This window comes from Neofelis nebulosa, chromosome 2, assembly GCF_028018385.1.
Source record: "Neofelis nebulosa isolate mNeoNeb1 chromosome 2, mNeoNeb1.pri, whole genome shotgun sequence".
Taxonomy (NCBI): Eukaryota; Metazoa; Chordata; class Mammalia; order Carnivora; family Felidae; genus Neofelis; species Neofelis nebulosa.
In genome coordinates, this window is record NC_080783.1 from 70,509,145 (window position 1) to 70,525,093 (window position 15,949).

The 15,949-nt window shown below is 36.2% G+C and overlaps 1 protein-coding gene across 2 annotated transcripts in view; it reads left to right on the forward strand.

Annotated features, from left to right (window-relative positions):
• FAP (fibroblast activation protein alpha) overlaps positions 1-15,949 on the forward strand; it is a 73,724-nt gene that overhangs the window by 12,315 nt on the left and 45,460 nt on the right. Inside the window, exons 3-9 of one of the 2 annotated variants that reach the window (XM_058715145.1) lie at positions 5,485-5,583; positions 6,541-6,635; positions 7,556-7,630; positions 9,094-9,146; positions 12,819-12,891; positions 13,564-13,684; positions 14,614-14,768. In XM_058715145.1, coding sequence (XP_058571128.1) covers positions 5,485-5,583; positions 6,541-6,635; positions 7,556-7,630; positions 9,094-9,146; positions 12,819-12,891; positions 13,564-13,684; positions 14,614-14,768 — 671 coding nt within the window. The remainder of the gene's footprint in view (positions 1-5,484; positions 5,584-6,540; positions 6,636-7,555; positions 7,631-9,093; positions 9,147-12,818; positions 12,892-13,563; positions 13,685-14,613; positions 14,769-15,949) is intronic. The other variant, XM_058715146.1, reaches the window with a different exon arrangement.

Here is a 15,949-nt window from a genome sequence, read left to right on the forward strand (position 1 = left end):
GGTTTGAGACAAGGACTAGGAATCTGTTTTTCAAAAAGCACTCCCAGGGACTCCAAGGACTAAACTTTTATGCATTCTGTAAATGAAGATATGTCCAGGTAGAAGAGTGTATACATGAAATTCACAACATGGACAGGAGAGTAAAGAGTAAGGATATGCAAATCTTTTTTTTTTTTAACGTTTATTTATTTTTGAGACAGAGAGAGACAGAGCATGAACAGGGGAGGGGCAGAGTGAGAGGGAGACACAGAATCTGGAACAGGCTCCAGGCTCTGAGCTGTCAGCACAGAGCCCGACGTGGGGCTCGAACTCACGGACCGCGAGATCGTGACCCGAGCCGAAGTCTGACGCTCAACCGACCAAGCCACCCAGGCGCCCCATGGATATGCAAATCTTTGAGGGAGAATTGACAGAAATAAGTTAACATAAAATCTGTTTAGTTGATTTATTTTTTAATTCAACAATTATTTATCATGCTCCTACTCTATGCCAAGTAGTCCTGGCTACTGGGCATACATGCATGAGAAAAATCAAATACAGACCCTACTCTCATGGGTAAACACCCACACCTTATCCAATTCACATAAATATAGAGATGAAAAGGGTATGTGTACAATAAATTTAGGTAAGTACTGAGATAACAATTAGCTAATGACAGTTTCATAGAACCCAGTGGAAGATCATTTTTGCTGGTAGCTGATACAGGGGTTAACACTGGTAGTGTAGTAAAACATAACTATGTTTATGGTCTTTCTAGATGTACAAAGAACCAAAGCTTGGATTGGAAATTCTGAGTAAACTTCATGTTTCATAACTCATATTATGTGACCTAATGCAACTTCTCAGAACAGATATATTACTCCACTGCATTTATGAACATGTGGCCATTTTCAGCAGAAAGAAAAGAATGCCTAATTTAAATTCTTCCCATTTGATTTGGTACTCCTCTGAGCCCAGCCTGACTCTGGCATAATCACACCTTCTGAGCTCTGGCTACACCACACGTAAGGTTAAGAGCAGTGGCCTGCCCTAAATCTGTGCCATGAACCTTATTTCCACACCAACATAACTGGCTCCTCTGGATATGTTTTTTGTGCATCCACTCATCACTTCTTGGGTGCTGGTGGGGCTTATTATCACTATACTAATTAGCAATCTAATTAATACATGTTTAAAATTGCTTTTCAGATATTTTGAGTCATAATAGGACATATGCTAAGTTCTCTATATAGATTGTTGGCATTTATAGCTACTATGCACCCATTTAAAAAAATGACTAACTAGGGAGTAGTATGAAATACACTTTCATGTAACTTTCCTGAATAATCTAAATTAGAGGTTCTAAAAGAGTAAATAACTAATCCTTAAAATCTTTTTGAAAAATCTGACAAGGATCAGTATGATTGTTAAGGATATGAAAAGGAAAATGTGTAGATATTTTAAAAATAACTTGAAATTCTTGTTTTTTATAAACTTTATTTATCCATGTATGTGATATTAGTACTAACTGCATTTACGATCACAATTGTGATATTTCAGTTGTAAAGCTGTAAGATGACCAAAATGTTCCAAACACAACTGATGAATTTTATTATATCAAAATAAAAGTGAACATTAATTATATACTAGTGGTCTAATCTGAAACTGCATTTCCCATCTGTGGTTTTAGTAGATATTCAAAAACAAAACAAAACAAAAACGGTGCCAGTGGTCAAATTAGTTTGGAAAACACTGATCAAGAATATTTATTTGGTTGGGCAAAATGGGTGAGAGGGAGTGGGAGATACAGGCTTCCAGTTAGAGAATGAATAAGTCACGGGAATAAAAGGCACAGCATAAGGAACATAGTCAGTGATATTGTAATAGCGATGTAACAGGACAGATGGTAGCTATGCTTGTGGAGAACATAACATAATGACTGTATAAACTTGTTGAATCACTATGTTGTACACCTGAAACTAATGTAACATTGTGTGTCAACTATTCCCAAATTTTAAAAAAAGGAAAAAATATTTAAAGAATACAGATAAGTTAATAGCAAAAGCTAACATTTATTCACTGATTACCATGTTCCAAGCATAGAGCTCAATGTTTCATTTCAATTAGCTCACTTAATTTAACCTTCTACAGAAATGAAAATTAACCGTAGCTATGAATTTCTCGATTAAACATAATTGCAAGTAAGGAAAATTATATGCAAGGATATTTAAATAGGAAAATCTATTATGTAAGTCATCAGCCAAAGTCAAAGCATTACTTATGCTAGACAAAAAAGTAAATAAATAAACCACCAATGTTATATTTATTTATTGAATTAATATCAAAAAAAGTTTTTTACAAAGCAATTATCTAGGGCTTTTTTTTCGGTATTCACAATAAAGGGATTCACTGAATTGAAAATTTCTTCATCTATAAGTTCAGGATTGTGTAGACAAAATTAAATGCATCTCAAAAAAGAAAGTAATTTCCACTGCAAATAGTATTAGAATTTCCCCTTGACTATATTAGAAACAGATTGTAATTTGCTTTTAGAAGAGTTAAGTAAAATTTATTTAAAATATTTAGCAAGTATTCTAATGTTATTGTAGTAAAATGGTCTTTTATTCATTGAATAGGAATTATAAAAATCAGTGGTATATATCTTACACAAGAGCATTTAATTAAATAGAAGAACTTTTATTATGAATAACTATCTGGCTTAGAATTCAAGGAGAATTTAAGAAGATGAATATTTTAAAAAACCGAATAACTTAGTGTTATTATTTAGGGTCTATTTGCAAAAGGGTTCACCAGCCACCTGTTGTTCTTATAGCCACCAGAATAATTTTTAGTAAATTAAGAAAAGAATTCAGTGTCCTAATTAAGCATATGGAGCATACATACATCAGTGGGAATCAGTTAAAATAACATAAGATGATATTATCCAGTTGGTCAATTAACTCTTGTCACATGGCAGTACATTTATGTAATTACAAGGTTATAGAGCATGTTGATTCTCAAATTTCAAAAGCTAGTGTGGAAGTACTGGAAGTATTATCATTTTCTAGTACAGTCCTTCATAATATTTCAGGTGAGTAAGCTATGATGCCAGAGATTGACTTACCAAAGCTATACAGGAAATTAGTAGTAGAATGATTCTGTAAAAAAAGAGGACATAGGTCTCATCCATCCATCCATCTTTCCATCCATCCATCCATCCATCTATCCATCCATCCATTCTTCATTTAAGGTATTCATCCATTGAACAAGCATTTATGAAATGCCTGTTGTATTCTAGATACAAGGGATGTGATGGTGAGCAAAACTACACATGGTCCCTGAACTTATTGTGACTGAGAATATGGTAGAAGGTGGAGAAATAATAATAAAATACTCAAATACATACATGATTACAAATCAAGACAAATGTTTTCATGCAAAAGAACATGGTCTATGGTAATGTATAACAAGGGAACCAGATCTAAACCAGAGGGTCAGAAGGGGCTTCCCAGAGGAAGTAGCCATTATATTAAGCATTCAAGCATGACTAGAAGATATGGGAGGGGAGAAGGTGGAAAGAAGTGCAGAAGCCCCAGAGAAAGAAATGAGTATTTGAAGAACAGAAAGCCCAGTATGTTTGGAATCTAAAAAGAAATGACAGAGAGGCAAGAAGGGACTGGAGGGCCATCCCAGACCATCCAGGGCCTATAGTTCAGACTAACATTTTTGGTCTTTATCCTAAGAGTTATGGAAAGCTATGAGACAGTTTAGCAGGAGGATAAAGTTATAGCTCTCATCTTCGACAGTTTTATTTTTACATGGGCAAATACCAGATTCACAAATGCTATTCAAGGTATAGGACATTTTTCTAAGTTTTGGTTCTGTAAGTGATGGCCTGGAGAAGGGGTAGGGTGGGAGGGATGAAGAATGGCAATATGGATATGAAGGAGGACTGGAAGATGGTTGCCATACTATCCATCTGGCGTATCTGACTGTTTAGGAGCTCTGTAATGAATGTGTTCTGAGAATAGAGTCGTGTTTGAAAAACACAATTGTTTTGGAAGATTCAAATGTAGGTGAAACTTGCCTGTGGTCTGTCAGCTACCTTAGGTGAGGTTTTACATGGAAATCCTCTACTTCTGGAAATTTTAAGATCATTTGTATAGATCATGAGGTTTCGGTTCTTTTTTTTTTTTTTTCCCTGTCCCACTTTCTCTTTATAAAAATTCCAGTCAGGATAAGAAATTATCTACTTTCATTGATACATTCTCCCTTGAGATGTCTGAAGGTAAGGATTTTGGCTGATCTCTTCTGACCAAATGGGATGCTAAAATATGTCCTTGACAAACCAGTAGTAGTCCAAGCCAAGCATCTATGACAAAGTACAAAGAACTGCTTAAAAGATAAGGTGTGTTTTTTTTTAAAGTTTATTTATTTATGTTGAGAAAGAGAGAGAGGGCTTTTCTCACATGAGCAGAGGAGGGGCAGAAAGAGAGGGAAAGAGAGAATCCCAAGCAGATTTTGCACGGTCAGCACAGAGCCCCATGCGGGGGCTCGAACCCACCAACCGTGAGATCATGACCTGAGCTGAAACCGAGAGTCAGACGCTTAACCCATCGAGCCCCACCCAGGCACACAAAGGACGAAGTTTTTAAGCTAGGTCTGCAATCCCAGCTTTGCAAGGTTTAGGGTTGTTGGAAGGTCACCTCATCTTTTAAAAATATATTTTGGTGGGGGGGGGACTCTGGGGTGGGACAGTCGGTTAAGCATCTGGCTTCAGCTCAGGCCATGATCTCCCAGTTCATGTGTTCAAGCCCCGCATTGGGTTCTGTGCTGACAGCTGGGAGCCTGAAGCCTGCTTTGGATTCTGTGTCTCCTTCTCTCTCTCTGCCCCTCCCCCACTCACTCTCTGTCGCCCTTGTGGTTTGTCAGCTACCTTAGGTGAGGTTTTATATGGAAATCCTCTACTTCTAGAATTAAAAAAAATTTTTTAAAATATTTTTTTAATGTTTATTTTTGAGAGAGACAGATGGAGCGTGAGTGGGGGAGGGGCAGAGAGCAAGAAGGAGACCCAGAATCTGAAGCAGGCTACAGGCTTCCAGCTGTCAGAGCCCTAGGAGGGGCTCAAACCCACAAACTGCGAGATCATGACCTGGGCTGAACTAGGAAGCTTAACGTCTGAGCTACCCAGGTGCCCCAGGTCATCTGTCATCTTATCTTTTATAAAAGACCTCTGACAACCCTGTGCTGCCTGAAGAGGGTTCCTACAACCCATCATGGCCTTCCTGAGTGCCCATCATACTCCTTCTGGCAAGCCGACTGTCTCTCTAGGCCTTGATTAGCCTCTCTATCAAGGAGATGACACTCACAACTCTTAACAGGGGTGAAAAGTTTAGCAATGGCAGTGTTTTCATTACAGGAGACAGGAAAGATGAGAGACAGGCTCAGGATTTATTTGCGTTATTAATCATCTTTTTAGTAATACTGTTTCCATCTCCCCTAAAGTTCATGACTCTGAAGGAAGTACAACAAGAACACTCACTTTGAAGGATATTTTAAATGGGACATTTTCCTATAAGACATTTTTTCCAAACTGGATTTCAGGTAAGTGGATTGTTTCTTTACCTTTTGAGGTTTTTGAAAATACGTGTTTGTGTTTCTATTTTTTGTGCCAATACATCTCAATGGTAACAGAGGCCATATCAATTGAAATAGAAAAAAAGAGCGCTTACTTAGATAAGTCAAATGGCCACCAAAAGCACCTTTGACAGAACCATTTGCCGAATAGTAATGATGCCAGTTGGATTTTCAGTAAAAAAGTGAAAGTTGAGAGTACATTGCTAGAACAATCTGAGCGTATTGTACGACTCTTCTGAATATGCACCTATTTAGGAGAGGCCATAAGAATTTTACCAACAGAGAAATTCCATTGTTAATCTAGATAATCTGAGAAATGGACAAATCCCATCCTGGCCACAAAAAAAAAAAAAAATCCTTCATAGGCCATAAAATTGATATTTGCATATACATTTCAGAATAGGATATTGTCAAATAAGTCCAAACAAATAGTAAGGTCAACTAAATTATTTATGGTATTATAGTTTGTATCTAAAGTGGGACTAAACACATTTAAATATTTTCATTTTTCTCTTTAGAAAATAAAATGCACATCAAAAGAGTTTTAAACTAAATCAAACACAACCCAAATATAATGTATTTTTTAGTTCAAAACAAATACACCATTTTTAACACCAGTTTTTAAACACACCAGTTTATCCTCTTTGTTGTATCACAGAGAAAACCCAATTTTATTCCCCAGCACCCTGAACTGGTCACAATAGGGCAGCCTACTAGCAAATGTGGCATTTTTGTGGAAAATAGAAAAGAGCATCCTTTCCTCCCTTCCACTGTCAGCTAATTATTTTAAGTCTGACGAAGCAATGTCCTGGACAGGGAAGAAAAGCAAAGCACATCTGTGAAATAAGGGAGGTTTCTCTTTCTTATAAATGCATTTCCTACTAAGGGGGATCATTTCAAGTTTGTTTTCCTTCTTGTTTAAAGGACAAGAATATCTTCATCAGTCTACAGATAATGATATAGTATATTACAATATTGAAACAGGAGAATCATATACCATTTTGAGTAATAACACCATGGTATGTATCCAGCATCATCTTCCTCCTCAAACCTTTGCCACCTACTCAATGACCAAGGAACAGAATCCAAACTCTCAGCACTTGACCTAGCCTTCTCGGTTCCATCCCCCACTGAATTCTCCAGTTCTCTCTTCTAGTCACACTATACTACAGCCTTTGCCTCCTCTCAATCACCCAGCATCTTTCCTTCTCTGGGAAAAAAAAATGTAGTAAGAGATAAGAGTTGAGAAATCATTCCTTATAACAGGCAAACTGAGGCTCAAATCCAGGTTCTGTCACTTCTGAGCTATGGAAAGTTAAATAAGGTTCCATACCACACCAGCCATGGTGTGCCTCATTTTCTCTCTCTGAAGAGTAGGAAGAATAATACCAGTCTGGGTTTCTAGAAGAGGTAAGTAGTGTAACATTTGAATGTGGGAGGACGGCACCTAACCTGGAATACACGCTCAACAAACAAGAACTATGAAATGTAGGCTTCTGCCGCTCTATGCTCCTAGGCTCTTCCCACTTTCTCCACCCTCAAAAGCCTGCTAGTTTTAAAGTCAAGCTCAGATGATACTCTCTTCCTCATGCAACCAATGATCCTCTGAATTGGATTTAATCAACTCTTTTTCAAATGCTTTCGCAATGCTATATTTTTATTTCTTCAATAGAACTTTCTAATTTGCAATACGTTACTTATTTTCAAGTTTAACATATTAAGCTTCCTGAAATCATAAAGTATATTCTATGTATCACATCTTCCTCTCATAGTGTTTAATAAATTTGTTTGTATACAGTACCATGTAAATGTTTTTTTAATTGCATAGACAGTATATGTACGTAAGAGTATGTCTATTATGTGATATCCTTTTAATACTTCACATTTACATGGCTCTGGTTTTTCTTCTATATTCTAATTGACTTATTTATGATTTCAGAAAAGTGTGAATGCTTCAAATTATGGCTTGTCACCTGATCGGCAATTTGCCTATCTAGAAAGTGATTATTCAAAGGTATTGACTATTTAATTTGGGTATATCCGTTTATATCTGCTACTAATCCACAGTTTGGTTTATAAAAGTAAGAGGAAGTGAGAGTATATTTTTATCTCTAAATATTCAAGAAGTTAATGTGAGTTCTAGATGAGCCTGAAAAACATAACTGAAGAACATACGCATAATTCAGAATTTGGTGCACTTGTCTGGTTATCCTCCAACGGTAGAAACTACTTTCCTCTGGGGTAGGGGACTTCATTTGGGGGCACTGATATTTATCAGAAACGGGACAATTACACTTCTATTTCTAAAACTAGTTGACTTCATAAGTCGTTAGTTAATCCTCACATATTTTAACCTTGTGAAAGTTGTTATCGAAAATGGAAATATCGAGGTGTAGCTTATTTAACTCACTTGCTCAAGTAGGATAATATATGGTCAGCGGTACACCAGGGTTTAAATCTGTGGCTTCAAAAAACTGGGGTAGGAATATCCCACCAAATCAGACCATTTACCTTTACTTCATTTCCCCTTCTTGAATGAAGTTATAGAGGGAAGTTGATGATCTTATTTTTTCTACTTACACAACTTCGAGATAATTTTGCAAGAAGGCAAAAGAATTTATTATCAAATGAAACTTCTAGTGATTACCTTTAGAGAGAGAACCTTTTTACTGCCATTTTTCATATCCTATGTGAGATATAAAACAGAATGAATAGTTAATCTTGCCCCCCCCCCCCAAGTTGTTCAGTCTGCTGATTATTTTCCAGTAGACTGCGTCCTGGTCGCTACCAGTCTTCAGGAAGACATGTTTTAACCAGTTGGAGTTTCTTTGCCAAGAGTCTGAAAGCTCTTTTAAGAAACAAAATCCAAAATAATATTTGTATTATTCACTAACCACAGAACAAATACACTTAATGACAAAAAGAGCAGTTTTTTTCAGGAGGAATTATAAACTATGGAGCTTCTATTTCTTTTTCAATTTCTATTATTCTTAAAAAGTGTTATATTTTAAGAAAGGCAAACATGTTGTAACAAAACTCTGTGTTGAATAAAATTCTCTTTATCTAATTTTAGAGGGTATCATTGTAATGAACTACACAGGTTTGGGGTAATCCTTATGGCCAGGGAGATCATGGGGGTTTTACTTCAAATCAAGGTATAGCATAAAGGAAAAATTCTTAGGATAGAGTGTGTCAAAGAAAAGCTTTTTATATTAAGAAATGTCTTCGGATATGCTTTTTATGGAGTGAGGGTTGAATCACTGCTGAGATTAGTTCTGGAACTTAGACAAACATCACAAAAGTCCACAGTAAAACTCTTTAAATGAAGACTCTTTTGGAATTGAAACATATCCTTCCTAGTGCTTTATGAAAATAGTCCTTTTATAATTCTGAATCTTGAATCATTTGTTATTATACATTATTGATAGAAGCTTTTTAAGAATCATAATTTGTCTCTGTCTCTCTTCTTTCCGACAGCTTTGGAGATACTCTTACACAGCAACATATCACATCTATGACCTAAATACTGGGTAAAATTTCATATCTATGTATTGATACTACTTAAATCCATTATGATTTTTCACTCCACGCTCTGATTTAAAGTTAAGACTACATTATCTTGTTACTGATCTTAGTGTTTTACTTCTTTACCGTGTATGGGCACCCATAAAAATGAAGAAATTTAAGGAAATACTTTTATGAAACATTTACCTCTTTTTATTTGACAAATGTTCTGTATTTTTATTCACCAGGCAGTTTTATTCTCCCTACTTTGGAACACCAAATTATAAATATACCATTTATGGACATAAACCTACATACTGAAAGCACAAACACGTGCATGGGAATGATACACTGCTTACGAGAGAGTGGCTGTTTCAACGGAAGGAAGCAGAAGGGCAGGAGATGCAAATCTCCTTCAGTTGTATCTAAACACAGACTCCATTAATTGATTTTAAATTAACTGTTACTAAAATTGCAAAACGTTAATATTTTTTAAATTGGGGCTGTAGATAAGTTGTCATCTGTCATACCATTTTCTTTCTTTCTTTGTATGCTTCACTATTTGAAATATTTCAATTTAATCAAAAAAGAAAGAAAGAAAGAAAGAAAGAAAGAAAGAAAGAAAGAAAGAAAGAAAGAAAAAGGAATGAGTAGGTAGGCAGAACACCTAGTGAGGGAATTCCTGACAGAAGGAATAACCTGTAAAGGCCCCAAGGGAAGGGAGAGCACAGAGAGTTTCGGAAACTCAAAATAGGTCAGTTGAGTTGAAATTGGAGGAGGGCATGCTGACTAGTGAGAGGTGGTGTAAGGTTGGGAAGGAGTTGGGGCCAGGAAGCAAGGGCCAAATAATCATGAGGAAACCATTAAGAAGAGTTTAGATGTCGTTCTGATGACAATAGGGAATCAGATTTGCACTTTAGAAAAATCACTCTGACTCAGTATGGACAATGAATTGGTTTAGTTACTCATCTTAATGTGATATCCTATTTGCTGTTATATAAAAGGGAAAAATAATTATATGGCTTGAAGAGGTATTGAAAATTTTTATGGTCTATTTCCTCTTTTGTCCAGTAAGAACACAAAAATTCAAAACAAAATCTACTTGTTTTAAGAGTTCAGAAAAGAATGATTCTGATCTTAAACTGTCAATTGAGGAAATGTGAACTACTACATAAAGTAGAAACTGAACTCATCTAATATACTCTGGGTCTTTCTCTTCTCTGTATCCACATCATCACCAAATTCAAAAATAGGGTTTTTTTTCTTTTTTTAAGTTTATTTTTTTATTATTTTGAGAGAGAGAGAGAGAGAGAGAGAGAGTGTGTGTGTGTGTTGTGCGCATGTGTGTGGGGGAGAGGCAGAGAGAAATGGAGAGAAAGAATCCCAAAGAGGCTCCCCACTATCAGCTCAGAGCCCAACACAGGGCTTGAACTCACGAACCTTGAGATCATGACCAGACCTGAAATCAAGAGTCAGACACTTAACCGACTGAGCCACCCAGGAGCCCCTCAAAAAGAAATTATTGAACACCCATTATGTGAAAAGCATATATGGGGAGATACAAATGAACTCGAGGCACTGACCCTACTCTCAAGAAAACTTTAAATTGGTGAAGTAAAATCCTTACTCTTTCAGCACAATTTCTTAAGGCTTTAATCAATTCCTTATTTTTCTTTTAATTGTTTTGAAATTCTCCACATCCTACCTTAAGGTTCAACAAATTAAACAGCATTCCAAAAGAAAGTGACAATACTAATATTTTAATTATGGCTTGTATAAGTTTTATGGCCTCGAATCATTTTAAATATTTAGCTTTTGTGCAGTGAACTTAGTCAAGCCACTACTTGCCTGCTTGCTTTCTCTCTCTCTCTCTCTTTCTTTCTTATCTGCACAACTATCTAATTTGCCAAATTTGTCTTTTGTCAGGTAAATATAGCATAATTTAGGAAGTGAGGGATGACAAATTTGTTGAGATTCAAGGCAAGACCACATACCACTAATTCCAAATTTTCTATATGCTTCTGAAGAGTCTATAAAAATCTACCACAGAGAAAGTGAAGATAGTTCTGGTTTCAAGCATGGGAAGGAATACTGAGAGGAGACGACAGCCTTTGTGAGCAGCCTCCTCCACTTTCTCTCATAGTGTTAGTTATTTAGAAAACATAGAAAATGGCAGCTGTGGTGACTTGCCAGTCATGAAGAGACTCTGCGCTGAGATTTTCAGCTTGGCGCTGTCTGCATGCCTGCATAGATGATTCCACAGCATATGGAAACCTAAGACAGCGTTGCAATGTCAAAGGTAACATGAACGCTGGCCTGAGATAGAAATGCCTTTTCTTCTGGATCATTCCTTTGCCTGTGCCTTCACATGTGTTTCAATATATCGTGGACCTTTCCAGTGCCTGCTGCTCATATACTGCCCTCTGGCAGGCAGGATTCTCACTGCTTCACCAGAGGTCTCTCTCTTCCATGGCCATTACTCTCTCTTTCCCCAGTCAAAGCTGATCTGCCTGTGTTCCCTCACGGCTTGCTAGGCCTCAGGCTGCATGACCTAATAAGTTGTGTCAAAGTAACGTGGGTTACAATTCTTTGCAGGTTCCAGCTTTAAAAGAATGAGAAAAGTAGAAGTGTCAGGCACGTTAGGTCCAGGTTGGAGTTAGTTTTTTGAGGGAGAGGACAAAGAGTCTTTCTTCAGGCTCCTCAATGTATACCTTGGAGGCAAGTCTTGTTTCGTTTATCTTCAAAAGCAGTCTTGATGAAACGATTAATATAATCTTCAAGAAGATAATAGTCAAAACTTAAGCATGGCATCCTATGACTCTTTAGCACTTACAAAAATCTGAACGCATTCTCGTTGAAGAACTACAAAAGCCCCACAGTGCAAGTTAGTCAATTGAGTATTTGCAGGGTGAGTCTAGGCACCAAAGTGAGATTTTTGGCCAATAAGATATTTGAAATTTCCCCATGGGTGGAGAACTTTGCAAGCTTAAGGCATACTGCCCAGTGTATGATCTGTTTTTCAGTTTAGTTTGAGATCAGATGTTCCTTTCCTTTTCTGATTTCAAGTCAGATCCCTGGGGAGATTGTCAAATGGCATCTTATTTTCAAAAATTTGAAATGCATATGCATTCACAGAGATGGGGGTTGTAAATGAGAATGTGGAAGAGCACATATTAAACTTCAGCACAGCTATAGCATTTTAGAGCTGGAAGGCACTTCGTCGACCATCTCAGCCTGATGTGTACCAATTTTACAGTCCTGAGGGTTAGGAGACTTGAGTTTAATTAGGGTCGGCCAAGAACCAGCGATGTGATTTTAAAAAGTCGTATCTCTCTAACCTCACGTTTATTTATTTATTTTTAATGAGGGTGTTCCACCAGATAATTTCTAGAGATAGTCCCACTTTCACAGTCTATAAATCTTTAATAAATCTTTAATTCACTTCATTACAAAGGTCAGAAAACTGAGACCCAGAGAAATTAAGTGACTTAAGTAACTGGTAAGGAACTGCTACCAGAACCCGATGCCTCCAGTGCCATTTTGTCACATTCTTTCCGTTAGGTTTGAGGAGGCCGAGGATGAGCCTTCATTTTTATTATTTACTTTTTTCTGTTTGTAAAGATGCTTTTTTTCCCCCTTGAACAGCAAGGTTTATTATTATTTTTTCTTCCTTTTTTTTTTTTTTTTTTTCCTTCTAGACAGTTTGTAAGAAGAAATGAGCTTCCTCGTCCAATTCAGTATTTATGCTGGTCGCCTGTTGGGAGTAAATTAGTAAGTGTTTAAATTATAGAAGTGTTTAATCATTTAAATAAAAGAGGAGCCATTTGATTTTGGCCTTTGTTAAATTTCCCTGCCTGAAAGGAAAAAAAAAATTCATGACTATTTTAGTGGTTAAAAACGGGAAGAGTTTTGATAAATTGAAACTCATCTGAGAATTCCGCAAAATCTCAAGCTCATGGATAGACTTCTTTAAATATCGCAGTCAAAAACTTTATCCTCATACTCAGCCAGAATGCGTTGTGCCAGAAAGCTGAGGAAAAATATGGTTTTCACAAGTTTCCCAGACTAGCTTCAGACAACATGAAATTTTGTCCAAGCTCTTATTTAAGGACTCTAAATAAAGATTAGATCTGGCTAGCTATTAATATTCAAAGATTTATTTGACTTTCTGTTAATATGTACAATTATTTATTTGAGTAATAAAACAACAAATATATGGTAAACTTTATGCTTTATCTGATAGACTTTAAAAATCATAACTGATGTCAATGTGAATTGATTGGTTTTTTGACCTATTAAAATGATACTTTAGTTGTGATTCCTTCTTGCATCTGGATTACCATGCATTTTGAAGGTATTAGGTAAATAATTAAAATAAGTTTACAGGCTTTATTGTATTTCTTATGGAATTCTCCTTATTAACTAACTTACCACCACTTCTAGGCATATGTCTATCAAAACAATATCTATTTGAAACAAAGACCAGAAGACCCACCTTTTCAAATAACATTTAATGGAAGAGAAAATAAAATATTCAATGGGATCCCAGACTGGGTTTATGAAGGTAAATCATATTCCTTTTCTACCGTTGCTGTTTTAGGCTTTTAATTGAAAATAATTGCATGTATTTAGTAAAGTTTAGCCAAGTGGTATGTTACCGAGATGAATGGTGGCATTTCTGAAAGCTGTTATCAGGTTATGAACAGGATGTACATGTTCTCAAAGAACAAAATCTAATAATCAGGCTGGTAGAGCTGATTTTCATGAGCATTATAAAGTGGTAGTAATAATTTACATTTCAAGAAGTTTATGGTCCTTCGATGCTGTGTTGGTACATTTCTTCAGGTTTCTTTTTTCTTGAGGAATAAATCTTTCTTCCAAAACTAAACAACTGTCTACATAATTTTGCAGAGAAATATTCCTAGTTTTTGATACTTTTGTGAATTGTGTCCTCTTTGTAGGCCATGTAGGATCCAGGACCTAACTGGACTTTAAGAAGTCTTATAGTTCTTGCCTTTATTAAAAATTATATAACTGAACTGTTTTTGTTTTTTTTGTTTTTTTTGTTTTTTTTTTTTTTTTAATATTCCTAGGAGAAAAAGTCAACATCTAACACTTATGTCACTCTTGTAGTGTAATTACAGTTCTCCTTGTTTGGGCTACATTAGGTGACTGTAAAAACCAGAAGCTGCCCCAAGGGAAAAATTATTTATTGTTGAAATGCTTAATTAATTTACTTAAAGAATTACATTTCTGATTAATATCAATTCCTACGCAGACTGATTGATGTTTGAAATGAGGTATAAGTTAGGCTATGTCTTTAAACTCAGATTATTTATCTTTTTCAATAACAAAATTTTGGCATATGTCACACCCACATTAAATAAATTATTGCAGTCAGTAAATGGCTAATACAATATATTTTGAAGAATTTGCAATAATTTTAAGAGTAAGCCATAATGGTTATTTGTATGCTTGTGTTTTATTTTTCAGAGGAAATGCTTGCTACAAAATACGCTCTCTGGTGGTCTCCTAATGGAAAATTTTTGGCATATGCAGAATTTAATGATACCGAGATACCAGTTATCGCCTATTCCTATTATGGTGATGAACAATATCCTAGAACAATAAATATTCCATACCCCAAGGTATGTTGAGTACTTTCAGCAGATGCTTCCATTCCTCTGGTGTCAAAATGAGCAACCAACACCATGAATAGAGGTGGGATCAACAAGTTTGGAGAGCTTCTTATCCTTGTGCATTGTAAGGCAAACATTGTACTGTGCTCTATTATTTATGTGGACATCTGTTGCTTTGGACATCTGGTTGTGCTGGATGAAGTAGTCTTTGCAAAATCCATCGCAGAATCTTTGAAAAACATATGGTCTAGATTATGGAGGAAAAACAAGCTTAACTTAATTTTAATTTTTCATCTTTCATGCTCCAAATTCAGGGTAAAGTTCTGTTTTGCAATTCCTTCTTGAATTCTCATGTAAATGCGAACTAGAATGGAAAATACAAATGTTGAACTTGATGTTCCTGTCAGGTAGAAGCAGGCATGAGTTATGATCTTTTCTGGACATATAAGGTAGGTTAAGTGTGTGAATCTAGTGTCTTCCTTGAGGAAATTAGACATGGAATGAACCCAATGTTTCTTGTATAACCATTCTAGAATTCTGAGTGAAACACTTCATTCAGTCCCATGTCTGAAGAGAGGGCTCCTGTATGTATAGTAGGAGAACAGCAAGGTCACAGTGGAGAAGCGCCGTATCTTAATTTGACTTAGGCAAAAATTCTAAAAAGGGATCAAATAATAAATTCTCCTCTTTTACAAGGAATGGAAGTGACTGTAGAAAAGAGTTCTTTGTTCTTTGGTCCCTGTTGTGTTTACTTGCCAAAGAGAACACTGTTACAGATGGACCCAGTGGGTCCCTCTATGGATATGTGTACACACAAGTGGTTTATGATTAGAGTCACAGTGGGTATAGATAAAGAACTAGAAATTCCAGATAGTCTAAAATTTATGTTAAAAGTCATGTGAGAAAAGATAATGGATAGGAGATGCATGTTTAGGTAGGAGACCCCTCAATGGCTGTATATAAAGTCTGAAAGACTGAAGATGTTTGGAAGTAAGAGAAGTGGCACTTGGGACCCAAGACGTAAAAGAATTTGGATCTTCAAGAGGGTGTAAGGCAGCAGGAAGAAATGGAGGAACCCAGAGCTGAGGACTAACTGACACCGACAGAGAAGTTGGGACCCAAATTTTCATGTTTCCTTGAAGACTAGAGTTGCTGAAACATCTGACATCAAGCTGAGAGGTGAGGCAACT